The sequence below is a fragment of the Wallemia ichthyophaga genome, assembly GCF_000400465.1.
Source record: "Wallemia ichthyophaga EXF-994 unplaced genomic scaffold scaffold1, whole genome shotgun sequence".
Lineage (NCBI taxonomy): Eukaryota > Fungi > Basidiomycota > Wallemiomycetes > Wallemiales > Wallemiaceae > Wallemia > Wallemia ichthyophaga.
Window position 1 is genome coordinate 429,746 of NW_008806274.1, and position 25,864 is coordinate 455,609.

At 48.3% G+C, this 25,864-nt stretch overlaps 14 protein-coding genes and 1 non-coding gene across 15 annotated transcripts; 6 read left to right on the forward strand and 9 right to left on the reverse strand.

Annotated features, from left to right (window-relative positions):
* Nucleotides 1-18: 18 nt before the first annotated feature.
* Nucleotides 19-1,347, reverse strand: J056_000145 (uncharacterized protein; the record flags this gene model as incomplete). Its single annotated transcript, XM_009267543.1, has 6 exons — nt 19-116; nt 161-292; nt 341-490; nt 535-670; nt 723-1,081; nt 1,131-1,347. 6 exons carry the CDS (start codon nt 1,345-1,347, stop codon nt 19-21), a joined length of 1,092 nt encoding a protein of 363 aa, XP_009265818.1.
* A 212-nt stretch (nt 1,348-1,559) lies between these two features.
* On the reverse strand, nt 1,560-6,394 carry J056_000146 (Tip elongation aberrant protein Tea4; the record flags this gene model as incomplete). The annotated part of the gene is made up of 5 exons (XM_009267544.1): nt 1,560-1,598; nt 1,647-3,295; nt 3,345-4,403; nt 4,451-6,002; nt 6,050-6,394. 5 exons carry the CDS (start codon nt 6,392-6,394, stop codon nt 1,560-1,562), a joined length of 4,644 nt encoding a protein of 1,547 aa, XP_009265819.1.
* A 27-nt stretch (nt 6,395-6,421) lies between these two features.
* Nucleotides 6,422-8,788, forward strand: J056_000147 (Histone deacetylase clr3; the record flags this gene model as incomplete). Its single annotated transcript, XM_009267545.1, has 7 exons — nt 6,422-6,443; nt 6,519-7,170; nt 7,222-7,235; nt 7,281-7,419; nt 7,464-7,576; nt 7,623-7,750; nt 7,796-8,788. The coding sequence occupies 7 exons, from the start codon at nt 6,422-6,424 to the stop codon at nt 8,786-8,788; spliced, it is 2,061 nt and encodes a 686-aa protein (XP_009265820.1).
* A 51-nt stretch (nt 8,789-8,839) lies between these two features.
* J056_000148 (uncharacterized protein) lies at nt 8,840-9,547 on the reverse strand (the record flags this gene model as incomplete). Its single annotated transcript, XM_009267546.1, has 1 exon — nt 8,840-9,547. One exon carries the CDS (start codon nt 9,545-9,547, stop codon nt 8,840-8,842), a length of 708 nt encoding a protein of 235 aa, XP_009265821.1.
* An 86-nt stretch (nt 9,548-9,633) lies between these two features.
* J056_000149 (Thioredoxin-like protein 4A) lies at nt 9,634-10,173 on the forward strand (the record flags this gene model as incomplete). Its single annotated transcript, XM_009267547.1, has 3 exons — nt 9,634-9,664; nt 9,718-9,899; nt 9,958-10,173. 3 exons carry the CDS (start codon nt 9,634-9,636, stop codon nt 10,171-10,173), a joined length of 429 nt encoding a protein of 142 aa, XP_009265822.1.
* A 35-nt stretch (nt 10,174-10,208) lies between these two features.
* On the reverse strand, nt 10,209-12,467 carry J056_000150 (Polynucleotide 5'-hydroxyl-kinase GRC3; the record flags this gene model as incomplete). Its single annotated transcript, XM_009267548.1, has 3 exons — nt 10,209-11,272; nt 11,324-11,609; nt 11,664-12,467. The coding sequence occupies 3 exons, from the start codon at nt 12,465-12,467 to the stop codon at nt 10,209-10,211; spliced, it is 2,154 nt and encodes a 717-aa protein (XP_009265823.1).
* Nucleotides 12,468-12,566: 99 nt separating this feature from the next.
* Nucleotides 12,567-13,088, forward strand: J056_000151 (Pre-rRNA-processing protein TSR2; the record flags this gene model as incomplete). The annotated part of the gene is made up of 1 exon (XM_009267549.1): nt 12,567-13,088. The coding sequence occupies one exon, from the start codon at nt 12,567-12,569 to the stop codon at nt 13,086-13,088; it is 522 nt and encodes a 173-aa protein (XP_009265824.1).
* Nucleotides 13,089-13,124: 36 nt separating this feature from the next.
* On the reverse strand, nt 13,125-15,268 carry J056_000152 (Cell division cycle-related protein res2/pct1; the record flags this gene model as incomplete). The annotated part of the gene is made up of 2 exons (XM_009267550.1): nt 13,125-15,188; nt 15,236-15,268. 2 exons carry the CDS (start codon nt 15,266-15,268, stop codon nt 13,125-13,127), a joined length of 2,097 nt encoding a protein of 698 aa, XP_009265825.1.
* A 436-nt stretch (nt 15,269-15,704) lies between these two features.
* On the reverse strand, nt 15,705-17,370 carry J056_000153 (SAM50-like protein SpAC17C9.06; the record flags this gene model as incomplete). Its single annotated transcript, XM_009267551.1, has 3 exons — nt 15,705-16,466; nt 16,514-17,095; nt 17,158-17,370. 3 exons carry the CDS (start codon nt 17,368-17,370, stop codon nt 15,705-15,707), a joined length of 1,557 nt encoding a protein of 518 aa, XP_009265826.1.
* A 304-nt stretch (nt 17,371-17,674) lies between these two features.
* J056_004875 lies at nt 17,675-17,746 on the reverse strand. Its single transcript has one exon. It is a non-coding gene; the product is annotated as a tRNA-His (tRNA).
* A 339-nt stretch (nt 17,747-18,085) lies between these two features.
* J056_000155 (Putative band 7 family protein) lies at nt 18,086-19,220 on the reverse strand (the record flags this gene model as incomplete). Its single annotated transcript, XM_009267553.1, has 2 exons — nt 18,086-18,926; nt 18,979-19,220. The coding sequence occupies 2 exons, from the start codon at nt 19,218-19,220 to the stop codon at nt 18,086-18,088; spliced, it is 1,083 nt and encodes a 360-aa protein (XP_009265828.1).
* A 223-nt stretch (nt 19,221-19,443) lies between these two features.
* Nucleotides 19,444-21,291, forward strand: J056_000156 (Dihydroxy-acid dehydratase; the record flags this gene model as incomplete). Its single annotated transcript, XM_009267554.1, has 3 exons — nt 19,444-19,457; nt 19,508-20,804; nt 20,854-21,291. The coding sequence occupies 3 exons, from the start codon at nt 19,444-19,446 to the stop codon at nt 21,289-21,291; spliced, it is 1,749 nt and encodes a 582-aa protein (XP_009265829.1).
* Nucleotides 21,292-21,372: 81 nt separating this feature from the next.
* On the forward strand, nt 21,373-22,244 carry J056_000157 (Protein transport protein use1; the record flags this gene model as incomplete). The annotated part of the gene is made up of 2 exons (XM_009267555.1): nt 21,373-21,585; nt 21,639-22,244. 2 exons carry the CDS (start codon nt 21,373-21,375, stop codon nt 22,242-22,244), a joined length of 819 nt encoding a protein of 272 aa, XP_009265830.1.
* Nucleotides 22,245-22,340: 96 nt separating this feature from the next.
* On the reverse strand, nt 22,341-23,403 carry J056_000158 (uncharacterized protein; the record flags this gene model as incomplete). The annotated part of the gene is made up of 5 exons (XM_009267556.1): nt 22,341-22,673; nt 22,724-22,919; nt 22,980-23,154; nt 23,211-23,259; nt 23,311-23,403. The coding sequence occupies 5 exons, from the start codon at nt 23,401-23,403 to the stop codon at nt 22,341-22,343; spliced, it is 846 nt and encodes a 281-aa protein (XP_009265831.1).
* Nucleotides 23,404-23,457: 54 nt separating this feature from the next.
* Nucleotides 23,458-25,797, forward strand: J056_000159 (Origin recognition complex subunit 3; the record flags this gene model as incomplete). Its single annotated transcript, XM_009267557.1, has 7 exons — nt 23,458-23,475; nt 23,522-23,659; nt 23,709-23,817; nt 23,874-24,055; nt 24,102-24,425; nt 24,472-24,591; nt 24,640-25,797. The coding sequence occupies 7 exons, from the start codon at nt 23,458-23,460 to the stop codon at nt 25,795-25,797; spliced, it is 2,049 nt and encodes a 682-aa protein (XP_009265832.1).
* Nucleotides 25,798-25,864: the final 67 nt, after the last annotated feature.

Here is a 25,864-nt window from a genome sequence, read left to right on the forward strand (position 1 = left end):
TACAAGCGTACATTTGTTCTATTCCTCCAACGACTCGGTAAATGCCTTGTAAGAATCCTCGTTGAGAAGTGCTTCAAGTTGCTCTGGTGCAGTAACTCTCAGCTTACAGAGCCAGCCTGGACGGGGTTAGTGATGAATGTAGAGCATTTTATCCACACACCTTCATCTTCTGGTGATTTGTTGAGGAGATTTGGGCGCTCGTTGAGCTCCTCGTTTACAGCCTCTACGTCACCGGCGAGTGGTGCGTAGATATCAGAAGCAGCTTTGACACTCTCCACAGCGCCGATTTGCTCTTAGCGACGCGTCATTAGTAGTATTGTGGTTTTAGCTGGCTACTCACCGCTCTGCTTCACTACGCTTCCCACCGTTGGCAATTCAACGAAAACAACATCACCGAGGCTGTTTTGGGCGTGGGAAGTGATACCAACGGTACCAATATTGCTGTCAGTGTCATAAGTGACATACTCGTGCTGCTTGGTGAAGCGTTTGGCTGCGAAATCTGAGAATAGTGGGATAAGACAGCCGCTGACGTACTAGTAATGCCTCTGAAGGCAGCAAATGAAGTGGCAGTGCTTCTTAATCCAATTCTGCCGATCGAATTAACTCTAGGGATTGTTTTAAGTGCCGAGAACATGATGGTAGACGTAATCGATTCATTTACCTCGAGTAACTAATATCAGTACAAGCCAACTAACAGCTGTAGCAGCCACATATATAGACACCCTGCCAGCACTCCCTGTTACATTCAGAAATGGATAAGGGTACCTCATGATCTTGTCGTGATTCTCATACGCCTTATACTCGATCCATAAGATATAGCCCAGGGCGGTTAGGACATACTTGCAGAGGTCTCTTCCAAACATCTTTGCCCGCTTAGAATCCTCGAAGAAGAGAGTGTAAATTAGCAATGTTGCGCCCGGTAGCAAGTGCACCATCATATCAGTCACAAGCGGCATCTTGAAATCTGAGCTCTGGGCGATCAAATGCCTGAAGAAAAGGTACAATGGCCAGTATATCATTGTGATGGTGATATTCGCTGGAAGTACGACTACTGTTAATGTTCTCGCGATCCGCTTAGTCGCTGTGATCGCCGGTTAGCCAGCTCTCGGTTATGCACTGTAAGCACCCACCTGCAGTCATGCATACCTGGTCAACTATTATCGATAAGTGCGTAAGCATTGATCCCCAAACACCCGCAAAAATCGTCAGAAACATGGACTTTGATATGTTTTGCGCCGCCATCCATTCGCTTATTCCTAGTTCAGTGAGCTTGTGATCACCATACCATATCAGCCCAAAGCTCAGACTGCTGAATGCTATGATTCCTGCTCGCGCTCTCAGGGACATGATCTTACTAAGCAAGTATGATCTAACGTGAAAAAAATAATGAAAATCCAAGATACGGTTTTAATTGCACGCTTCACTCGGATTTCACTGGCACTGCGAATAGCCTACAGCAGTTCTCAAGTACATTTAGGGTGCATAGTTTTATTAAATCAAATACATTTTACAAAGTAACCAGGAATTAGAAAAAAAATCATTAATAAGCTTCATTTCCCTCATAATGCTAGTGTTTGCTGTAATAGTCTGTCTAGTTCCTGCAAATTTTCATGTAAGCAAAGGCAGATGACGAGGGCTAAACCTACCCCTTCAATGCCATCTAAATCACTCCGAACACTATCATAAACCGAATCGTTATTCGATCTCGCAAACCATGTATCGTTGATATAGTCACTCTCCCTGCCTTGGCCGCTCGGCGCTGAAGGCTGCTGTCGTCTTGCATGTTGTGAAAGTGTCAAAAAGTGTCCGATGTTAAGATCTTGCATTGCATTTCCTATTCTAGTCTTTCTATCATTTTTTGTCGCATTATGGACTTGGTGCGTCGCATGATTTGGCGTCGAGACAGATGATCGCGAGCTGGCAGAGCTATCTAAGTCTGCATTCCTCGTATTGTCATATGAATTCTCATGACTCTCGTCAGTAGATGCTGTTCCATTAATGTTTGGATGTGCCGCCTGGAACAGCACAGACGGTGGTGTTGGATTTGTTGTCGCTGTCGTTGATGGGGTATTTGATCGCCTGCCTGACTCACTGATTGATGAAGCAGTCGAGCCTGACTGTCTGTAAGTTTGCAACTGCAGCTGCGAGACCGCTTCTTGAGTACTTTCCTTAGTACTGTCATCGAAGCTCTTGACACTTTCCTCATCTACATTTCTACTGTTCCTGCTTCCCCCGCTTTGTCTTTTATCGGTGCAACCTTCTCCCTCAACATTAACAGGCGCGGACTGTATCTCTCTAATCGCTTTCTCGTCATCTTCACTACCACTGTTACTTGACCCGCTGCGCCTAGATAGTGGCGTTGATCTGGCATCGGTGAACTCCTGTCCGGTTATAGTTGACATACTCGAAGACAAGTCCGTGTGTGCAGTTTGGAGACTAAATGAGCTCTGACTTCTCATTAAATCTTTGTGAGGTTGTTTAGCGCCGTCTTGAGTTGAATTGTCGTCGTATTTTGTCTCTCTCTGCCATAAGCGCTCAACGATATCATCAAACCCTTCACCCGATGTTACGCGGTCGTTCGTTGAGCTTGTCATAACTGATGATGTTTGGCTTGATCTATCAGCTACACTATTCGCGACTGTGGTGTTTGACGAGTTTGAGTAGTCTCCAATGTGGTAGTTTTCCATACTATCACTATCTCTTAACCCCAAGCCTCTAGGCTTCTCCTGTTCCTCTACAAGCTCTTCCACTTGCTCAGACTTGCTGTAAGACGATCGCTTGCTTGGAGTTGCGTCTTGCTCAGTGGCATCTTGCTCGGTTACACCATGCTCAGTTACACTCTGCTCAGTGAAATTGTGATCATCCAGCAAACCCGATGACTGTACCGGCGTTTCAACAGTTTGTTGAGGTGTCGATTGTGAATAAGAGGAAGACGATGCAACAGGGGAAGTGATTTGAGTAGCCTGATCATCAGATGATGATTTAGAATCATCTCGATCTATTGATACAGGACTGATGACACCCTTACTCCGCTGTTTTTCGGATCTTTGTCTAGCTATTATTTCAGCAAGCGATGGCGCATCAGTGATGTCATCCACCGCCGCCTTAACTATATTAACCCCTTCACTTTGGTGACTCAGTTTGTCAGCTCTGATTAACACGAACTGTAATTCTTGATCTGGGTATCCTCGATAGCCAAGTCGCTGAGCGTCTTTGTTGAAATCGTCACCTGAGAAGATCTGTATAATCTCCCGATTCGCATCAATCACTCTGCTATTAGGATTAAGGCTGAAGTCTATTTCAAAGATTAGATTTGTCATCCGGGGAGCAATTATACTACTCACTAGCATCGATACTTTTCTTATTACGAGGCTTAACAGCGAGACGATACCTGACTGCACTCTTTTTGCCATCCAAGTGTGATTCTACATCGTCACCGCCATCCACCACACCTTCCAAGATGCCAAATCCATTAAGCGACTGCTCAATGACCTCAGCGACGGTCGAGTTGGTTGGTATAGTCAACCTATGTTCATACAGACCACCACCGCTTTTCATATTCTTGTCCAAAACCACTCCCTCAGGTGCATCTTTACCGCTCACCACAACACAAAGATTCACCTTGTTGCTGTCAAGATGTAAGTACATTAGTAATTGACTTTCTCTCTTCTTTTTGGCAGAGAGTGAGGCATTGTTTTTTGCATTGAGCTCCTGATTAATATGACTAGTTGGTTCGAGGTCATCAAAAACAGGCGATGAAACACTTGGATCGTTCATGTAGCCGGCGTATACATCTTCAGCCTCATTGTCAACAATAGTCTCATGGAGGTCAACAGAGGAAGTTTTGCGGCAGTGAATATACATCTTCACTGCACTGTCATCGCTGTAGTCACCTAAACTGGAGATTGCAGGTAATGTAGACAGGTTGCTATTGATACTGCTAATACTTCCAACCGAGCTTCGTTTAACCTTTGGCAGATCATTGCTTGGGGCGTTTAGTTGTCTGCTAACAATAAGTTGGTTGGTTATATTAAACAACGCTAGTGGCTTCTGGTTTGGCTCCATTACTGTCTCTTTCCCGCTCTCTTGCTCTTTTATAGTCAAGAAGAAATCACTTTCTTCCACATTCGTAGCTAATCTAAATCTTTGCATTGCTTGCTTGATAAGATCAGTAGCTGAGGTTGAGCCATTAACGAGTACAGTCTTAAATGTAGCTTCAGATTTAAGTGATGGTGCTGCGAACATTCTCATAACATTCAGTGTCGGTACGCCGAGCAATGAGCCTGGTCTAGCATTCAAGCTACTATTCGGACTGGCCCATGATTGCTGTGAAAGCGCTGGACTTGTTTCGAGACCTTTGCTCGCTTTTGGAGATACGTTAAGTGAGTTGTTAGATCCTGATGCTAGCATGCGCGTTAGTTGTGTGCTATAGATAATCGACAGTACCCACGTTTAATCTCGGTGAGTGAGGAGGAGTTTGCAAGTGAATCATTTCTCGGGCGAAGATTAGGTGATGGGTGGTTGATAGGAGCAAGTGGTGTGAATGTGCTCGGCGATTGTCTGACTCCAAGTTGAGGAGAAATGTTTCTAGAATCCAAGCTAGTTCTGCCTTCCATGTCTTGACTGGAAGACTTTCGGATAGATTCAGTATGATTATCACTACCAGTAAAGCTATCTGAGGATTTGATACTGTCGACGCCGTCGCCGAACGAGTCACCTGATGGTTTCCTCTCCTTCTTTCTGAAAAGATTACCGAAGACGCCACTCTTTTTCTTTTTGATCGATTCGTTGGATGTCATCTCACTTAGGCTGTGTGAAGAGTTCTCCTTCTGCAGCTTCTTGGCTTTCTTCTTCTCTTCTTTGGCTTGCTTCTTATCTTTGCCGCGGTCAGACATAAGCGGAGAGCTTCTCCAGATGGACGTTTTCTGTGAGCTTGTTTCAGATGATTGGCTGTCCATCGTCATAAGCTCATCAAATGAAGCCTTGCTATTTTGATTTTGCGCTATTTGCTGCGTTGGTGAAGACACACCCTTCATTAACATATGAGGATCAGGACTTTGTGCTACGTCGGGGGTAATTGTCACTTTTCTAGTTGGAGAAGTTGCAGGATCTAGGAGAGGTGAAGTGTTAGTCGTCAAGTAAGTGGTGTTCTTATCATCATCCTCAGGATCGTCCTGGTGGGTGGCGTGTGTGTTAGAAGAGTCAGATGGCTGAGATCGAATGAGTTGAGGTCTTTGAACGCCATTAGTAAGTATCTTTTTGCTATTGTTGCTGTAGTTGGAGGAAGCGTTTGAATTGATAGAGAGAGGGCGGATATCAGCTTGTAGAGGTCTGTGAAGTACTTGTGCAGGTGGTGTGGCTTGAGAACTGGCGTCTATAGCTGCCTCCTTAGCCATGACATTTTCGTTAGTGTCCTCAATTTCGTTGGCGCGTCGCACCTCATCATTAGTGTGTGTCTCAGGTGCAACAACCTCCTCCGCGTTTTTATTAACTTCGGGCATATACTTTACAAGGTTATCTGAGGAGTGGGTATCAGTTGAGGAGTCGTAAATGTGTTTGGCGGAAGATTCTAGTGGAGGATTACTGCTGTTTATCTTAGCGGGAGCAGGAGCAACGAGTGGAGCAGCGGCAGGAGCAAGAGCATCGCTCACGCTATCATTGTCATATTGCTGCTCGTTGACGAGATGGCCATGCGAGGATTCCGAATGAGATTGACTGGAGAGAGAAGCGTCTTGGGAGCTGACTTCTGAGCCAGATTCGCTGTCTTCATCGTAGCTCTCCTGCTCTTCTAAGGCTATCTGTGCGGCGTCTTCCTCTGCCTGAGCAATCTCTTCTGGGTATAAAACGACTTGTCGATAAGTCGGCGCAGTGAAGGCGACATTTCTAGGTTCTTTGGGATCCCTGGATTCCTTAGATTCCCTACTATCGAGTTTCTTAAGCGCCTGGTGAGCGTCTGAAGGTGGAGGATGATGTGATAGGTCAGAGTGATTTGCCGAGGTTATCTAATACAGATAAGTAAAGATACGGAAGCAAAAAGCGGCCAACGTACGTCAATATTCCTGTGCTTGTTTAGCCGGGCCAAACGCTCGTCGGGTGTCTCAATATTCTCGGCAGGAATGTAGCCCAATTCCTGTGTTTTGAGGACGCGTATCAGCCACCAATATGCATTGCTATCATCCAATAAGACCAGGCTATCACCCCTGACAACGCTAGCCTGTCCTTCGACGGTTGCCAGGAAAGTATGCAATGCGTAAACGAGGCTATAATCGATATTGTCGTCGGGAATGGACATCTGCGACGAAAGCTCGTCATCGTCGTCGTCATCTTCGAATTCGCCCTCAAATATTTCTTCATCATCTTTGAGCATCGTTGGTTTGAATTCGTCCATGTCCATCACCTCGTTGACGTTGATCGTTAAGAGATGACCGTATTTGGCGATCAGTGTGAGTAATAGTGCGCTGTGAATTATTAAAATTATTTTATTAAGCTGGTAATTTAAGCTGTACACGCTTCTCCAGATACGCCCGTCTATGAGACTGTCACAACGACAGTGCGCAAGTACTTCCACCACCCCCCAGCTGAAGATGACTCTGGAGATAGCGCCGGAGACAGCACCGCCTCGCAGCTTATACGCATGCCTTTCTCTGGTTTGATTAGATCTGGATACGTCTACGACTTTGAAATGACGAGGCATGCGCCGTTTGACGAAGACGATCACCCAGAGCAGCCAGCGAGGATTACGCGGATACATCAGTCCCTCTCCAATGCCAAATGTATTTCGAGAATGCTCAGGATTGGCTCTCGTAAAGTTACTAGAGCTGAAGTGACGTTGGTCCACTCACCCGAATACTGGGATAGAGTTAATTTACTCGCATACATCCCGGAGATTGAGCTTAGAGCTATGGCGTCGCTGCATGAGCGTATGTCTGTATACGTTAATCCAATGACTTCCTACGCTGCTCTTCTCTCGGCTGGTAGTCTGTTAGAGCTCACAAAGGCTGTATGCGACGAGCGTATCCGCAACGGCTTTGCCATCATCAGACCTCCTGGCCACCACGCCGAGCCCGAGCAGATGATGGGCTTCTCTTTCTTCAACAATGCAAGCATAGCGGCGCGCTGGGCGCAGAAGAACTACCCCAACTCTATCAAAAAGGTCTTGATTCTTGATTGGTGAGTGGGCGCCTGAAGAAGCACTCCATACTGACTCTCAGCTTATTAAAGGGATGTACATCATGGTGCGTGTTGCATAATCATTAGATAGCGCACTCACCCCTGTACAGGCAACGGTACACAGAGGGCCTTTTACGATGATCCAAGTGTGCTTTACGTTTCCCTGCATCGCTACGAGAACGGCACGTTCTATCCTGGCAGTGATTTTGGCGGTATGAGCATGACCGGTAGTGGTGCCGGCGAGGGATAGTGAGTTTAATGACACCAACCTCACTAGTCTGACAGCCACAAAGTTCTGTCAACATACCTTGGCCTCATGCGGGTATGGGCGACTCAGAGTATCTTCAAGCCTTCAATCAAGTCGTCATGCCGATATCGCAGGAATTCGCGCCAGATTTGGTGATAGGTAAGGTGCGCTGCTGGTTTGAGATGTGTGCTGACTTGATTCAAAGTATCTGCGGGATACGACGCAGCCATCAACGACCCACTGGGTGAAAACCTGATAACACCTACAGGATATGCGCAAATGACGCACCAGCTGAGTAGTCTTGCGGGTGGAAAGATGATTGTCGCACTTGAGGTTGGCTGCTTTTACGTTCTGCAAACTCATCTCACACTCAGACAGGGAGGATATAACCTCGACTCTATTGCAACGTCTGCAACATCCACCACGCAAACATTGTTGGGAGAAATACCTCCGCAGCCACTTTTCAACACAGTGGCAAAAGAAACGGCTATGGAAACTCTCCATGACGTCTGCATGGTTCAATCAAAGTATTGGAGGTCTATATCACCACGTTCAATATCCAACAACGCTACTAAAGCTTCTACGGAAAGCGTCATTTCTATGTACGAATTGTTGTCGAAATATCGTCAGCAGCTGCTTTACGAAAAGTACAGCATGTTCAGCTTAGATGTTACGGACGAGTATATAAGAGACAGATTCAAAAATCAAGTTATGGCCACCAGCGATCTCTACAACATAGACACACTCCTAATCAATGTTCACGACTTTGGCAATCTACTCTTTGAGAGTAAGAATAGCGGCGAGATCAACCTCGATAAGTCGTTCCTGGTAGATACAACTGACAAGATACTGCAACTGGCCAAGGAGAAAGGATGGGGGGTGATTGATGTAAATATCTTCCACAATTTCGCCAACCAAGCCCGTCAAACGAGATTATTCCGAAGTCAAGTAGATCCAGTTAAAGATTTGCTGATATGGCTGTGGGATAGCTTTGTTGATCTCGCCAAACCCGAAATGAAAGTGGTGTTTGTTGGGTTCGGCAGTGCTTGTCCTGCGTTGACGAGATTCTTCGAAAGCCGCAGCTCGAGTATACAAAACCGGGTTATGTCCAACATATACATTCCTGGTATGCTAGACGTACCTCGGATATTGAAGATAATGAGGGAATGGTACGAATTCAAGACACTCGTTCTCATACCGTCGAATCATGACCACGTGGAGAACGGTAAACAGTTTAAGAGTTTTGGGAAGGTGTTGATCAGCGAGGAGTCTAGTAGCTGGGTGTTGGTTGAAAGGCATTTGAGTGATATTATGGCGTGGATCAGTAGTAGGAGCAGCGTGTTGGAACAAGGCAACGAGATGGAGGTGTGATAAACAGCTGTAGAGTTTAATAAAGTAAGAACAATGCATTATTATTATAAGTTACTCTTCCATTTTTGTATCTTGAGTGTCCTCTTGTGAGTCTCTATTGTTTTGAGAATGAGGAGAATGGCTCGACAAAACAAGCTCGGCCTCGTCATCGCGTATAGCAGTGCTGTTTGTGCTGAGAGCCGCGATGAGCAACCTAAGTTTATCGCCATTCATGTGTGGTTCTGCGCTCAGTTTCTCCAAATCGCCAGAGAAATTATCCGCTATGCTAGCCATCCACTGAGATTTAAAAGCGGCTCTGAGGGGGTTTTCGGGGGTGTAGATATCGGCTACAGGTAACTGCTTACTGGATGCACCTGATGTGTCGTTGAAGATGGAAGAGGGGATGAATGCGTCGTTTGCAGTTTCTGGGGGAGGAGAAGGAGACTGTCTTTGCTGTTGAGTAATGCTGTGTTGAGTCTTTTTTTTTCCTTTGACTCTGATTGACGGTGCACTGCTACTAGAGCTGCTCGAGCTGCTCGATTCGCTTGAATCGCTTGAATCGCTGCTATCTTGATCAGAGCTGGCAGATTTAGATTTTGGCTGATTGGCTGGCTTCTCAGCCACATTCTCTCCGCCTCGCTCTTCGCCTTCACTCTCACCAGAAGAACTGCTATCGCTGCTACTACTGCCACTGCTACTGTCGCTGTCCTCCAACTGTGTCCTGCGCTTACGCTTCCTGATGCGCTTGTTGGCTGCTGCGGTGTTGCGTGGTGGAGCCATCCTGAGTAAGTGGTGGTAGAGGTGCGAGTGTGTGCGCCTTCTTGCCTCCCCACACCCAAGAAAATTAGACAGCAGCCAACGAGGACATGTCCTATTTCCTGCCGCATTTGCCATCGGGTGGGTGCACTCTAATCACGCTACATTCTCTCACCACCTCCGCTCTCATCCAGGCTGGCACGTCGACCAGGCTATTCTCTCAGAAGACGACAGAGTGGTCGTTATACGCTTCGGTAAGGACTCAGATCCGAATTGCATGGTGATGGACGAGACGCTGTACAATATCTCAGAGAGCGTGGCTAATTTCGCAGTTGTGTATTTGTGCGATAACACGCTCGTGCCTGATTTCAACAAGGTATGTGTGTGTGTGTGTGTGTGTGTGTTTTGCCATATAGCTGATGGTATGAATGCAGATGTACGAACTGTACGATGACACTACAGTCATGTTTTTCTACCGCAACAAACACATCATGATCGATCTTGGCACAGGCAACAACAACAAGATCAACTGGCCGATGGACAACAAGCAGGAAATGATTGATATCATCGAGACCGTCTACAGAGGCGCTTCCAAAGGACGTGGGTTGGTTGTCTCACCCAAGGATTATTCAACGCGGTATAAATATTAGTATTTCCGTTTAAAACCAAGACTGTGTATTATTTATCAAGTATTATTACCACTACTACCAGGCTTGCGTTGGATATCCCTACGCACTTTACGCTTCTGCGCTCCTTCACCGACAGTAGCCTCGTTAGTGATATACGGGATAGAGCCATAATCCATTACCTCTTTTGTCCAGTCAAGAGAGGCATAAATAGGCAGGTCTACTTTACCCTTTGCGAGGACATGTACGCGTCTGCAAGTTTTGGGTGTGAGTGGTGTGAGTAGTTGGAGTTGGTTGACTGAGCTGTCCACTGCGCGTATAAGTCCATATCCCAACACGCGCGAGTCTTTATGGGTGAGAAGATTATCGCGTCGTGTTAGCCTCTCGTCGGCCTCTATGCCACCCTCACATACGCCCTCAACATGCCCTTCCATGAGCGCTACGACAGATGCATTCATCGCCATTAGCGTGTGCTCGTAGATAACATCTTCCCCATGCAGTATACACACGTACGCTAGGTCGTTGGCGTAATCGACGGTGAGGGGTGTGAAGTGGGTGAGTGGTTTGGAGAAATCCCACCGCACGTCAGAGATTTGAGTGGGAGAGTTATTGGGGACATTTTCAGCCTTCTCTGGAATGTTGGCATGGAAATACGTCGTCATGCTCAAATTCCTATAGTCAGCCGAGTGATACCTACTGAGCATAGGGTTATCAGCGGTAGCGATAGCATCAATGATCATGTGGTTCACGTTGCGAGCGGGGGTGCTGATATCCTCATTTGCGGGAATATCAGCGTGATTGTCAGCGTAAGTGTCATCTTCCACACCCTCCTCTGCAGCTGAAACAGACTGGGACATTTCAATCAACTCAAATATCCCAGCAGCATCGCAAATACCCTGTAACATTTCCGCACCGAGGCCCTTGACCCATCCCTGCGTGTTAATGATGAGGGGTATGGGTGTGTAGTTGTGAGTGTGATGTGCATGTGAGTGAGCAATTTCTCTCTGATAAAACTCAATCAAATCGCGCACAGCGTCGATATAGCCAACTGGGTCGTTCGCTGGGGAGAGTTCGCCTACGAAGTGTGCTTTTGACGGTATGCGGGGGTGCGTGAATGGAGGGCCTGAGTGAGTGAGTGAGTGGTGTTATTGCAATAAAAAAAGCAAAGACTCACCCAATAAAAATTCATCGATGAGATGGAGAGAAACGCAGCCAGAAGGCATGAACTCGGACTGACCTACGTCGCATTCGAGGTAAGCAACATTAGCGTGGGTCGCCTCACCACGCAAAGCATTGCACAAATAGCGCGAAAATGCACTCTTTCCCGTATTCCTACCTCCTTTGACTATAGCAATGTAAGGCTGTGGAGAATGGAAGGCGTTGCGGGCGATTTGCGTCGCTGCACTTGTCCACGAGGGTGGTGTGAGGAAAGCGTAGGTATTTGGCGTCGATTCGAGTATCTGCGCGGGATTTTTAGTGCCAGTCAAAGATAGACACAATAACACAACACGTACCGGATACATTCCTTCCACTACCCTCCAACCGTCATACACACCGGCGTAGGGGGATGCAAATGCGTGTCTGAAATCCGGTAGAGCGTTGCCTAGCCCCTCTAACCCATCGTCGAGAGGTGAGAGGCGGACGACGAGTTGGTTGTGAGCGAGAGACGGTGGTACGGAGTCAGAGTCTATGGCGAGGCTGTCACCATTTCCACTGCTATCTCCACTCGAGAGTGTCGGGAGTGGATAGCAAGTAGGGGCATAAATGCGGTGGTGTTGCACCGACGCGCCTATCCTAGCGCCCAGGATAGACAATGTGCCTTTAAGCACTTGAAGAGTGAATTTACCAGCGAGGATCAGTGTCGCATGAGCATCGAACCCGACGAGGATATATCTGTCGCCGAAAAACGTCGTCGCGGAGCAGGTAGCAAAGTTGGAAACACAGTTGTAGTCGTAGTGTTGTGCTTTCTGCTTCTGCTTGCGCTTGTACTTGCGCGTCTTTTCTGTAGCTGTGTCTGTAGCAGCTGCTATAGCTGCATCTGCAGACGATGGCTTGAGCTTCTTCCTTGAGTTACGAGTGTGCTTAAGCTGCTCAATATTCTCCTGTTCAAGCTCCCACTCCCGCTGCGTCTGCTGGATATCAGCATCGTGAAAAAAGGCATTGATAGCGATATCGTGGGAGTCGGCGGAGTGCTGAATGTCAGTAGGTGGGGAGGAATGCGAATGCTGGGAAGACTGCCCACTGCCGCTACCACTCGCCTCAATCTCCGCGTCTAAATTCAATTTCAATTTCCTTTTCGCAACAGCCGACAAGACCATAATAGTTGAGAATCAACAACCAAGAAGACAGCGATAATGTATAATTTCACCGACTCATCAGAATACACACGGATATTCGCGCGTTCGACTATCGCGATAATGCACCTCTGGCACGCACTCAAGATGGCCGTGGTGGAGGGATGGGGTGGACCCGAGTCAGACGCCAAGCGGACATGGCTGATGGGCGTTATGGTGGACATGTACGAAGAGCGTCCTCCAAACCCTCAGAACGGGAGCGTTGGTGGGCTAGACCATGCAGATACAGAGGAAATACTTGCGCAGGCTTTCTTCGATGAATTTGGAGCTCATTTGGAAGATGGCAGCCCTAGGTCAGTCGCCACTCAGCTGCGTAGAGCCTGGGCTGAAGCTGTCGTTGGCGATGAGCACTTGTCTAAGGAACTCACCGCCAAATCTGAGAAAGAGAGGCATAAGAAGATGGCGCAGTTTACAAGAGGCGAGGATGAGGAAATTCCATACTCAGGTGGCGAGAGTGAGAGTGGCGAGGAGGGCGATGTGCAGATGGACGACGATAACACCACCCAATCCACCCAGAAACCACCAAAACAAGAAAAGATATTCGACGACGATGGCTTTGAGGTTGTACAGAAGAAGCAGAAATAGATATATGTTACAATTTGTACATGTGATTAGTGTAGATTACTGGCCGTTATTCGCGTTATTCGCGTTATTTACATGTGCTGGAGGGAGTAAAGTTTTTTGAGCGTTATCTAGTGTTTCTGGTTTGGTAGGCGAGGCACTCCCCCCACTCATATTGTCACTGCCAGCCTTACCTCTCACAACCCCCTTCCCACCTTTACTGTTCTCTGACTCGAGGCTCTCGAGTAACATCTCTAGCACGCCGTCAATTTCCGTGGCGGGTATTCCACATCCGACGCTAATCAGTTTGCGGTATTCCGACATTTTCTTACCCGTGCCCACCTCTTTCTGCCTCTTGATGAGTTCGTGTAGGGAAGCGATGCGTTTGTGGTGAAGCGAGTTGATTTGTTCGCGGAGGATGGTGCACTGGTAGTGAACGTCTTTGTCACCATTTTCATTACCAAGATTGGATGTATCCATGTCCATCTTACCACCCTCGTCAATCTTGTCGTTATACTCTGCCCATCCCCGCTTATACAAATCCATCGAATGCTCCTCTAATCTCCCCTCTAAACCTTTCAATTTGGCTTTGAGCTGCTCAAATTCACCACCATCTATAGTCATCTTCTCCACCGTCTGCTTGGCTTCAACGATATCAGTTTTGATGTTACGAAGAATGACCTGAGCTTGTTGATAATCGCGCTCCTTCTGTGTGATCTCTTTATCGTAAGACTGAGCGAGATTTTCAAGGAGATTAGCGACGCCGCTCATCGTAGTGTTAGCAATCGATTGGCTAGTTTCGCTGCTGAAGAGGTGAGGAGGGGGAGCGTAGATGGAAGTGTCAGGAGGGTGTAGCCTGAGGTGATTAGAGTTGAGTAGAGGAGACTGTCTGAAGCGTTCATCTTCGAGAATGTAATCTTCCGCAGTCCTGCCATCCTTATTAGGCAGTTTTGAGTCAGCCCCGTGCTCAAGCAGGAGCTTAACGAGGCGTTTTGAGCGGGCGCGGGCAGCCAGCGTCAGTGCCGATTCACCCTCGTCGTCTTGAAAGTTAATTACATCTGCCAACTCATCGGGGTAGTTAACGAGTTTCGCGAGGACGCATTCCATGTAATAGCGCGCGGCGTGTGTCTTGGATTTCGTCAAGGCGAGGTCGACAATGTGGTGGAGGACAGTCCGGTCGTGCTTGTCGAGGTTGAGTGTAGACCTATGTAACAACTCGTACAACTGCGGGAACTTGCGTATGTCGTAATTGTTACTGAACATTACACTGCGCATCAGCGCTGTCTGCTCAGAATGGTTGACGCGAAATATATCTGCACCGGCACTGAGAAGCAGCTTGACTACGCGCACCTTGCCCATAGCACAAGCCCAGTGCATGGCCGTATGGCCCTCGTCATCGATTGACATGTTTGGGTTGAAATCGGCAGGTGGATGGATCAGGAGAGCAGGAATCTGGGTAGATTCGCTGATAAAGTAGTCAAGAATGATATCTTCATAACTGACACTACCATCTATGGCAACTGAGGAGGGCGTGTCGTTTGGGTTGAGAGTGTCGGGCAACTTCCTCTTGCGTGCGTTGAATCTGATGGGGGAAGGAGTACGCGAGCTGTTTGATTTGAAGGAGGGGGAGCTGGGAATGCTGGCGTCTTCACCGTCGGATAGCTCAGCCTTGGCATTGGTTGCAGCAGCTAGCTTGGCGGGGTGCTTAGCAGAGCTGAGTGGGTGGAAGACCTTGCTAGTGGAGGGGAGAGTGTGGGCGGTGGAGGGTTGTTTGCGTGCTCTGGTGCCTGAAGCGGTTGCGTGCTTGGGAGCTAGCGGAGGGGACTGAGAACCAGGGTGGTAGTTGATGATTGGGTCAAGGAGTAGTTGAATGCGGTATTGTTTAACCAAGTCAACGGATCTGGCCATGGGGATCCACGTACCCTGGTATTTTCCATAACCTCCCTGCACCTTCTCATGTACCCCCTTCTGAACCTCCCTCTCGAGGATACGTGTGCGCTGTGGCTTATCGAAGTTGGCCACTTTGAGGATTTGAGTTGCGTTCATCCACTCATCAGACCTGCGTTTCATCACAGCGATATTCTTGCAGTTGAATTCATACACGGGCACGCCTGAGTAGCAGGCCTGGAGAGGGAGTGTGAGTGGATGACATTGGGTATATCGATAAATACCTTGTAAATCGGTGGTGGTCCTAGCGCTGACATTTAACTCAATTTAAATAATTAATTTTCAATTTAACCCGCGTATAACCAACCAACCCTCCATCATTAAGTCCATCCATTTAATTTAAAAAATGGGAGAGTGAGCGCGGGTAACGCTAGTGGTGTATTTGGCTGGCTAATACTCCCTCACAGATCAACTGCTTCCAAGGAGGAGTGCGTGTCCAATAGACTCCCTTTGAATTGGAGAGATCAATGTAGCGGGTGGGCGCTCTGTGCTCTGTGTTTACATCTCCCATCTAACACCCCATAGCCTCCTGATCCCTCTCAACATATGCAGGCACAAGAATTTATACGCGCCTTGGTCGTGCACCGACGAACGACACGGCTATGAAAAGTGCCAGTACGATGACATGATGCGCAGAATGAAGTTGTTATCCCAGCAGAACAAGTCTGAGTAGTTTATCTATCCATGCATTCCTTACAAATACTCCATCCCCACCCCCAGCTGTATTGGTCGCGTCGTGCTTACATCCGTGGTGGCTGCTATCACTGGTACACCCAGGTTCAACTCCACTCTGATTGGCGTGAACCGATACACCAGCCCAACTCCCACACTCATCGATGGCTTCAACAGCGCACCCCACAGATCCACATTCTTCAGCGACACCAGCTGCCCTGCATTCACAAACCCTTGGCACTTCAAATTCCACTGTGGTTTCGTAGGGAACGGTGTTATTACCGAAACTCCCCCGCTGTAGAAGACATCGCCTCCTAGATGGTCCTCTCCATCCCTTGGCCCCATCCTGTTATGTCCGAACATACGCACTGACGTTGGTCCACCGAGTCTGAATCGGTCGCTGAACAACTTGGCGTGGGTGTTTTCATCGCTCACACTCCCATCCCCTCCCATCGGCAGAAGGCCACCGGCGCGGAATGACAAAGCGAGAAAGTTGTTTAACGCGCTATCGATCGGTCTCGCTACATACATCTGCAGCTGCCCCTTGAGGAAACTCACACTACCGCCCAATCCCGCGTACTCGACGAGGGAATTCACGTAAGCACCTCGCGTCGACATGTGTATATCATCGCGGCTGTCGTGAGTGAATGTGTGTGCGACAGCAGATTTCACCGAGGAGCCCGCTGCATCGCGCAGGCTGAGTGAGGCGAGTGGGTGTAAGGAGTGCAAAGATCTCCACGCCGCCTCATACGAGACATGATGAGAACCGTGTTTCTGAGTGGACTAAAGGGGGCAATGAGTACAATAAACTCCAATGTCACTCCACTCACACTCCATCCACATCGTGCTCCCACTGTGCCCTCCTTAACACCCGCATACGCTGAATGATCCCGTTCAGCCTGGAAAACCTGTGCATTGAGCTGCGTGTTGGGGGAGGGTGTGCAAATGAACTCGGGCACTGGGGAGGTATAAGCGAGGTGGAAAGCAGATGTCGTCCGTGTCCCCCAGCTAGCCTGTCCTTCTAAATTCTCCAGGCCACCCAAGAGGTTACGCACGCGTACGCTAACATTCGCACTTCCTTCTCCACTGCCCACATCTGTGCTCGATTTAGCCCACAATTTGCCACGCTCGCGCACCCCCATTGCTAGATCTACATCACCATGCTGCGCGAGCACGCTCTGCGCCGGTTCGAGAGCCATCTCAATTCCTGCGAAATGGTCGAAGGCGGTGAGGGTGTGGTGCACATCACGGCTCTTGCGCAGGACGTCTGCGAGAGTGGAGTTGTGCACGCCATCTGCACCCGCGTCGTTGAGATACGGGCGGAATACCGCAGCGAGGAAGCTAGAACGCAGCGTCGAGCCATTCACCCGTACTGCTGATAATCTGGCCGGGGAATCTCTGCTATCTGCCACCTAAGCCGTGCGCGAGTGCATCGGTGAGCTGGGTTCTTCTCCTTCTAACTGCCCTTACTCACTATCTCCTCTAGTCGCCGACCAAACGTTTCATACTCGCCGTTCAAACGCCTCTGCTGCATTTCGTTCATCCACACCCGCTTTGCGTGGAGAGTGGGGTTTGTGCCGTCTTCTTCTCCTCCGCCCCGCGGCTCCTCCTCGCGCGCACTTGTCGTCTCGTAAAATGGCCCGCTTATAGATGGCTTAGCTACTCCGTCCAGCTCGCTTACGCTCATTGGGGTGATCGTCGTTGTGTTTGCGAGTGTTGTGTTGTGTGTTGAGTGGGCGAATATGCATGCTAAAATGAGTTATGTTGCAGACAAATCTTATCTTATCTTCTTCTTCGCTTTGTTGCCTCGACACTCCCACTCCCGCCTTTACTCACTCGCCTCCCATCCCTCACCTTCTTCACATCACATCTGTCTGTATGTATCTTATGGCTACGACACATGACAAATCGCACAAATCCCTTGGATGTATTGCAAAATAAATCATCTTTTCAGTCTTACTTTGTAAGAAGTACAAGAAGACAAAAATATTTGTGGTTGCCAGGAATCGAACCTGGATCTTACCGGCCACAACGGAACGTGCTAACCATTATACCACAACCACTTGATACCGATTTCAAGATTTATAAGTATATCTATCTCAAATATAGAAAAAGCAAATTAAATTGCAGCAAAAATTTCTGTTCCCTTATTCTTACCAGCCTCGTTTTAATCATTCTCGTATAATTTTCGCAATCAGATTCAAGTTCGAGATGATTTGATAAAAAAAGCGTAAAAAGTGGCATTATTATATCGATTACATTTTGTTAAAAGGTTTATGTAATAAAAATAGTAAAGTAAAGCATTTCCATTAGCAGCTGCAGCTGCATGCTTTAAATGATTAAGGATAGTTGAACAAAATTCCATATTGTCCTCAAAAAATCTGTCAGTTTGCTCAAAACGACTAAATGTTCTCAAGTGCATGCAGCTGTGCAGTCTGACCGATAGAGTTTTCCTGCTGGTTAGAAGGACCAGCAGCTGCAGAACCACTGTTCGCGCCATCAGTAATGGTTTGGTTACCGCCCATACCCTGAGTGAGAGACTGGACGCCATCAACGGACATAGGAACGAAGATGGTCTTAGCGTTGCTCGTCTTGGCCATATTTTGCAATGCATCGAGATGACGAATACTCATTGCAGCAGGCGATGCAAGCAACTCGGCAGTCTGTTTCATCAGCTTGGCTGCTGCAACTTCACCCTTGGCGGCGACCACCTTAGCCTCAGCCTGGCGGGTGGCTCTAGCGGATGCAGCCAACGCAACCTGATCGGAATCGGACAAATGGACGTCTCTGATCGAGATAGAGACGAGAACACCCCACTCCTGCGTAATGGATGTAACAATCTCCTCGATGTCGCGTGAGATCTGCTCTCTGTCTTGGATAAGAGATTGCAGAGATCTCGAACCAAGCACGGAGCGGAGAGTAATTTGAGAGCGTTCAATGACTGATGATCTCATATCCTCCACCGCGTACGCAGCCTTGTAAGGGCTATGAACGCTGTAATAGACGACACCGTCAACTCTAACAGTGACGTTGTCCTTGGTAATGGCGACCTGGTCGCGGATGTTGGCTAGCTGAGTGCGCACCGAGACTGCCTGAAGATCCTCTGAGCAGAGATTGATCTTGACCAAACCAGGGTCGACGGATTTGTAAAAGGCACCGAAGCGGCTAACGAGACCGACGGAGCCCTGGTCGACTTCCTTGAAAGGATTTGGGCACGGACAGCAAGGAATGGCACCGAAGAATCTGTGAAGAGAGTAAGTGAAATGCTAGGTGCACTCCAGCCACCACCACTCACCCGATACACGATCCGAGACCGTTGATGAAGCTGCCGTAGCCCGAGTGCTCGTTACGAGGCACGTCCAGCGTCTGAGCGTACGATGGCTGCATCTGGTCCTTCTGGAGCGGCTGCACCGAGACTGTGTGGCGTTTGGTCGGTGCAGACGAAGCAGGCGCGGTGGCCGGTGCCTCCTGAGTTGGCTTGACTGGCTCCTCGATATCGAAATTGGGCTCTGCGTGCTCTGAATTTTGTTCTACCATTTTATGACAGTGTGTGACAAGAGAGACGACTCGGAGATTCGAACGCTTGGCAGTTGGCTGGTTGTCATGTGAAACAGTGATTCAGGGAATCGCACTGAGAACTCACAGAAATCAGCTACTGCAGCGTCAAATGACCATCGGTGCATCTTTCTAGCGATATTAATAAAGTCGCGTACATGCAGTTGAAGCAAGGTATTCCACCACTCACCCACACATTCCACTAATGAGCGTAAATATGTCAGTTGCGTTTCTAGCCCAGCTCCAGCTCAGCATTAACGACGCAGCAGCCACCAAATCACGCAGACAAGGCCAATACACCCACTCAACAAGCACTCCTCTACTATCACACAGGATATTTCCCATCTCGGTGCACAGGCCTTTCTCCACGCTATCGGCCTCTCCGAATCTGATCTCGATAAGCCACATGTCGGAATTCTGACTGTGGGTTTTGACAGCAACCCGTGCAACAACCACCTCAACAGCCTCGGCGAGCATGTCAAGCGATCGCTCTCGAATCACTCTCTCCTCGGTTTTATGGCGTCTAGTGTCGGTGTTTCTGACGCCATTACTCAGGGCACGGCCGGGATGCGCTACAGTCTGCCCAGCCGTGACCTGATAGCAGACTCGTTTGAGATGATAGTCGAAGCGCAGCACTACGACGCCAGCGTGCTCATCCCCGGCTGCGACAAGAACATGCCCGGTGCAATGATGGCCGCACTACGCTACAACAGACCATCCCTCATCGTCTACGGAGGTACCATCAAGCCCGGCACACACCAGATCGACTGCCGCCCCCTCAGCGTTAAGAAGGGTGACCAGAGTAACATCACAGACACTTTCGAGGCTTATGGCGCTTATCTCAACGGTAACATCGGCCAGGATGAACTGAAAATTATCAAACAAAACGCTTGCCCCGGTTCGGGATCTTGCGGCGGACTGTTTACGGCTAATACCATGTCTAGTATCATCGAAGCTATGGGAATGTGCTTGAGCTACTCAGCTTGCACGCCTGCGGAAACAAGTGAAAAAGTTCAGGAGTGTCTTAGAATAGGCCCGGTCGTACGTAATCTCCTCGAACAAGATATCAAGCCACGCGATGTAATGACGAGAGAGGCATTTCTAAACGCAATAACCATTGTGATGGTGTTGGGTGGCTCTACCAATAGTGTCCTCCATCTCCTCGCAGTAGCAAGAAGTGGAGATGTGCATCTGACAATGCAGGATTTCAGCGACGTCGCCGCGCGTACACCATTCCTTGCCAACATGAAACCGTCCGGGAGGTATATGATGCAAGACTTGCACCAAGTTGGCGGTATACCAGCTGTATTGAAGTATGTCTACGACAACACCACCCTTTTAGATGGAAATTGCTTGACAATCACTGGAAACACGCTCGCTGAGAATCTCTCTAACATTACTATAGATTATGACAAATTCCACACCGTTATCCATCCGTTATCGTCGCCCATCAAGGAAACTGGTCATATACGCATCCTTAACGGCACGCTGGCACCTGGAAACGCCGTAGCCAAGATCACCGGCAAAGAAGGGCTTCGATTTGAGGGTAAAGCCATGTGTTTCGAGGTAGGTTCGACGGCTGGGCTTTCGTGCACTAGCTGACGCAGACTGATAGGAAGAAAACGATGTTCTGCGCGCTGTTTCCGAAAAGCGCATCCAGCCAGGCACTGCCGTGATAGTTCGTTACCAGGGTCCGAAAGGCGCGCCAGGGATGCCTGAGATGTTGACACCGACTGGAGCAATATATGGTGCTGGTCTGAGTCAGTCTACCTGCCTTATCACAGACGGTCGCTTCTCTGGCGCCTCCCATGGCTTCGTTATCGGTCACGTCGTTCCAGAGGCTTTCAACGGCGGTCCAATCGCACTCGTGCGCGATGGCGATCGCGTCGTTGTGGATGCCGTACATAACACAATTGATCTTTGTGTCGATGAAGACGAACTAGCCGCTAGAAAGAAATCATTCTCCCCTCCTCAGCTCAAATACACTTCGGGCGTTCTGTATAAATATGCAAAGACCGTGGCTGACGCTTCGCATGGGGCTTATACGGATTAAAAGGGAAATTAAATGTATTAATGGATATATTGATATTCAAATTTCGCTGTCTCAGCGCTGTTATCGCCTTATCTCCCAACAATGATCAGCGACGACGCACATAGCAGTCTCCAAGCGCGGCTGGAGGGGGAGATGGATGCGGTGATAGCGGAGCTGGAGCAAGGAAAGGAATTTGAGACATATATTAGAGCCCTTTCGCTGCTCACTGATGTTGAGCACCTGCGTAACAATTTCTCACTGGAAATCGACGGACTGCAGACGTTCAGGGAGTTTCTAAGCAGTACAGAGAAGAAGGTAGGATTCAAATTTGTGCGCGTACGTTTTCGTCTGTATCTGATAATCTTCAGGCGTCGCAGTCAATCACATACCCGTCTCTGCCACCAACCGTAGACGCAGTGCTCGATGTGGACATCCAGCGGAAAGGGCAAATGGAGAAAGAGGCTGATTTTATACCCAAGGATTTGACCAAGAGAATGAGCCGAGTAGTCACAGAGGCGACACCAGCAGCATCTACATCGACATCAGCGCACATGCCAGCATCATCACCAGCACCGAATCCTCTACACAATCCTCCACACAAATCACACACGTATGACTACGAGAGAGAACGCGCGCTTTTCGAATCGAAACGGCAAGACAAAGTGACGGACGACTCAACATCCTTGCGCACATCGCGTGCTGAGCAGGAAGATCTTTCTGAGGAGCTGATAGCGATGACGCGACAGCTGAAGCAGAATGCTCTCGCTTTGTCACAAGGCTTGAGTAGCGATGTACCCCTTCTCGACCAAGCGGGTACACAACTGCAGGGGAATGCCGATCGCATGTCGACGCAGCGCCGGCAACTTAACGTGTTCTCAGGCAACAGCAGGGCAACTACCTGTCTCACTTTCACGTCTGTCATCGCCGTATTCATCGCGTGGATTGTGCTTTTCATAGTTATAAAGCTGTCGTGATAGAGATAAAGAATGAAAATTTTATTACTAACACGCATAAATACTTGATCCATTAATGCAACTATTGCAACTAATACTACCTATGAATAACCTCCTTTACTGTTTCTTCTGGCGATTGTTAGCTCTCTCGCTCAGGTCAACACCGACTAAAGTCTTCGATGCTTTCCAGAACTGGACAAAGTTGATGATCTGCTTGGTGAAGCAGATCGGGAAACTGACAATAGCGACAATGTGTGCGAGAGTCATACCAGCAACATAGGCTGACACTCCGTCGAGCAACGCAGCTGAGATTTGTTCCTTGACGAGCGCAGGTACGACCGCGTGCACAATTTCAGGGCTGATCCCTAATGTTGGTAACTTGCTAGTGTATACGAGATAGAGCGCGACGAAGAAAATTTCATTACCCGCGCAGAAAATGAAAAGGGTGATCTGCAGCCAAACACGTCAGTATGACGTCATCACTCGACGCATCCACCTACTCTATTATTGTAGTATAACCAGAGGATTTTGGAGACTTCCGACTGGATAAGCTTGTGCGACGTAGCGCCGGTGACGAGCGACGCGTACATGTGTATGAAGTGCGACGAAAAGTCCAGGGCGATAAGGAACTGGAAGACGTTGAACCAGTCTGGGTAAGCGGACGAGAGGAAGACCATTAGACAAGTCGTAGAGCATCTTCGGTGATGTTAGCGAGTACTAGGAACACGCTGGAAACGCGTTCGGCATCATACTAACCTGTCAGTGACCATGTCGAGCACACCGCCGAGCTTCGAAGTCTGGTTGAAAGCTCTCGCAGCCATTCCATCCGCTACATCTAGAATAGCGCTGATACAGTACAGTACTGCGCATACCTTGGGATGATTTTTCATGCAATAGACGGCTAACGCAGCAAAGACGATACGCAGGTATCCTTAGAGGGGAGGAAAGAATATAAGATTGAGCCAAGCTGTATAGCACCGCACCCACCAATCAGATTTGGCACGAACAGATAGATATTCTCCTCTTGTTCATTGGCCTGTGCATCGTGAGCAGTGCGCTTACACAACGCCCATATCACAGCACTCACGAGATCAATGGCACCCTGCTGCGTGATTCTCTCGAAGATACTCCTCGTCTTTCCGCGTGCTGAGTTTTCTGGCAATTTGCTACTTGGTGGCATCTCGTCAACGACCAACATCTGCTGGATTTCTGGATTTGGAACTAAATTATAAATATGGAATCAGATCGGAGCGTGCGTGTGGATTATCATGGCTCTACACAAATCTTATCTGTTGCAGGCAGTATCTGTCACCCGTCGTAGAAACTCAGCTCAATCGACTTATCTTCCTTCGTTTGAATGGGATGTGAATGGCGGCTGCGATGGCAGATTGGCAGCCTTTCAGCAATCACGTCAAAGCTTGCATCACAGAGCGCGCGTGTGTATCGATAGTCTACGCTGATGTATCCCCACTCATATCCGCACAGCAAGTCATGGACACTCTTCTTGAGGGAGTGGCTGATAATGCGCTTTCCGTGTTGCAAAAATCTCCAGACGTCAATGAAGAAGATGCTATTCCTACGTGTGTGTTGGTTTGTGAGTCATATTGTGTCTTGATAAACGACGCAGTATCACTAATTACTAATGCACAGCTCACGAGCCATCCTCCAATATTGTTATTCTGAGGCGACTGGATCAACTCAATCAAAACACTCATTCGCTCCTCACTCTCGAACTCGGCTGGCAGGATTTTGGAAGCAATCCGACGCTGCAAAGCGGTGTGAAGAGCATCGTGCTAGGGCTGCTTTCCAAGTACGCAGATGACGATGCTCATGTGGGTTGAGTACTTGGCGTACAATCACAATCTTACAGTATAGTAGAAAAGGTATATCAAATCAGCATTGAACAGCACAGATTTCAACACAATACATAAATGGTATAAGGATTCGTATATTCAAGACAATCCACCCAAGCTGGTGCTCACTTTACGCGACTTTGAAGCCCTACCTCCACCGATGGTCCAAGATCTTGTCAGCTTATTGACTCATTATCGCAAGTATATACCCATCAACCTCGTATTATGTATCGATTCCTCTCCAGCTGCTATTTACAGATTGCTTCCGCGGTACACGATCATCAAACTCGCTATGACGCAGGTCGCTGCACCGTCAGCTAATACCACCTTTGAAGCCATTATAGGAGAAGTCAGTGGCAATATAGAAAGTATATTTAGTCTCACACTCTCATTAGCTGTTCTTCTCAACAACCTATAACTCACCCATCACATTAAGCAGTTCTGCGTTCGACGTCTTGTACGATACGTTTAACCACTCGCATAACTCTTTCGAACATCTACTACACACCCTTGATGTGAGTGGCTGGTAACATTACGTTATTACATACTAAATCACCACTCAGATGCAGCTGCTCGACCACTTTTTCCAGCCATACTCCATCTTTTTTGATACAGACGCAGTGTCGGTTGAGAGCATTAAAGATGACAGAGTATGGCGTTATCTGCTCTCTTTACCGTCGACAATAAGCTATTTGAAACAGGGCAGGGAAGCTGTAGATCGCAAGTTGTGCAATGAGTTGTTGGCCGAGAAGGTGAACAGCGAAGGGTTATTGAAGTCACTCCGAAGATTACGCAAGGTGTTTAAGCAGAGTGTTGATGAGGAGAACGACGCTTTCAGAGCATTACAGCATCTACGCTCCTTTATCCACTCGGTCGTACCTGATTCCAAAGACTTTCTCCCGAACGCCAAAGCGCAAATGCAGGCCAAGACGCATGGTGATCTTGCCAAAATTGTCGACAAAACACTACAAAGCGTCAGCTTAATGTCGAAAGCTCAGTTGTACGAGTGGCTCAGTGGATATGCTGATACCAAGTCGTCAATGAAGTCAGATCAGCTAGCAACTAAACAGCTAATGTCATTCATGGATAAATTCACCGCACATGGCGAAATCAAGCTAAACACCAACGAGCAAAGCACACGCGATCCAGACTTTGTTGAGTTTACTCAAACGTGTGCGGAAGAATGGACACAACATTTCATCGTTAATCTGGTCGAAGAGCGTCTAATACCGTTCGAGGAGATATGGCGGGTGGGAGTGAGCAGTGATCTTCAGATGCTGGTGAATCCATCACCCAGACATGCAATCTTGACGGCTTTGCGTTATCCTCAGAAGTTGTTGGGCCAGCACTACCCAGAGATATCATTGGATGAGGCTATGTCGAGCGATAACGCACCTGATACGTGCCTCGCGTTTAAGTGCTACATTGAGGCTGCTAGGGTGTTTAATCTGAGCGACTGGTTTAGTGCATTCAAGAGCGTATTGGAGAGCGGGTCGGATCAGTCGAAAAAGTCGAAGAAGCGCAAGAAGGCTGGTGACGAAGACGAGGAGACTATTCAACTGCAAGCCAGGTTCACACAGGCAGTAAATGAGCTGGATAGTATGGGATTCGTTAAAAAGGCAAGTGCTAGGAATAGGAACATCGTAGCTAGGACGGTGTTTATGCATGTTGAGGGTGATGACGATGAGAAGGGTGTTGGTATGGAAACTATAGCAGAGTAGCAAGAAGGGCTGGCTATTAGGGAAATGATGTATGCATTTATTTATTATGACTGAAATTTTTCTTGTC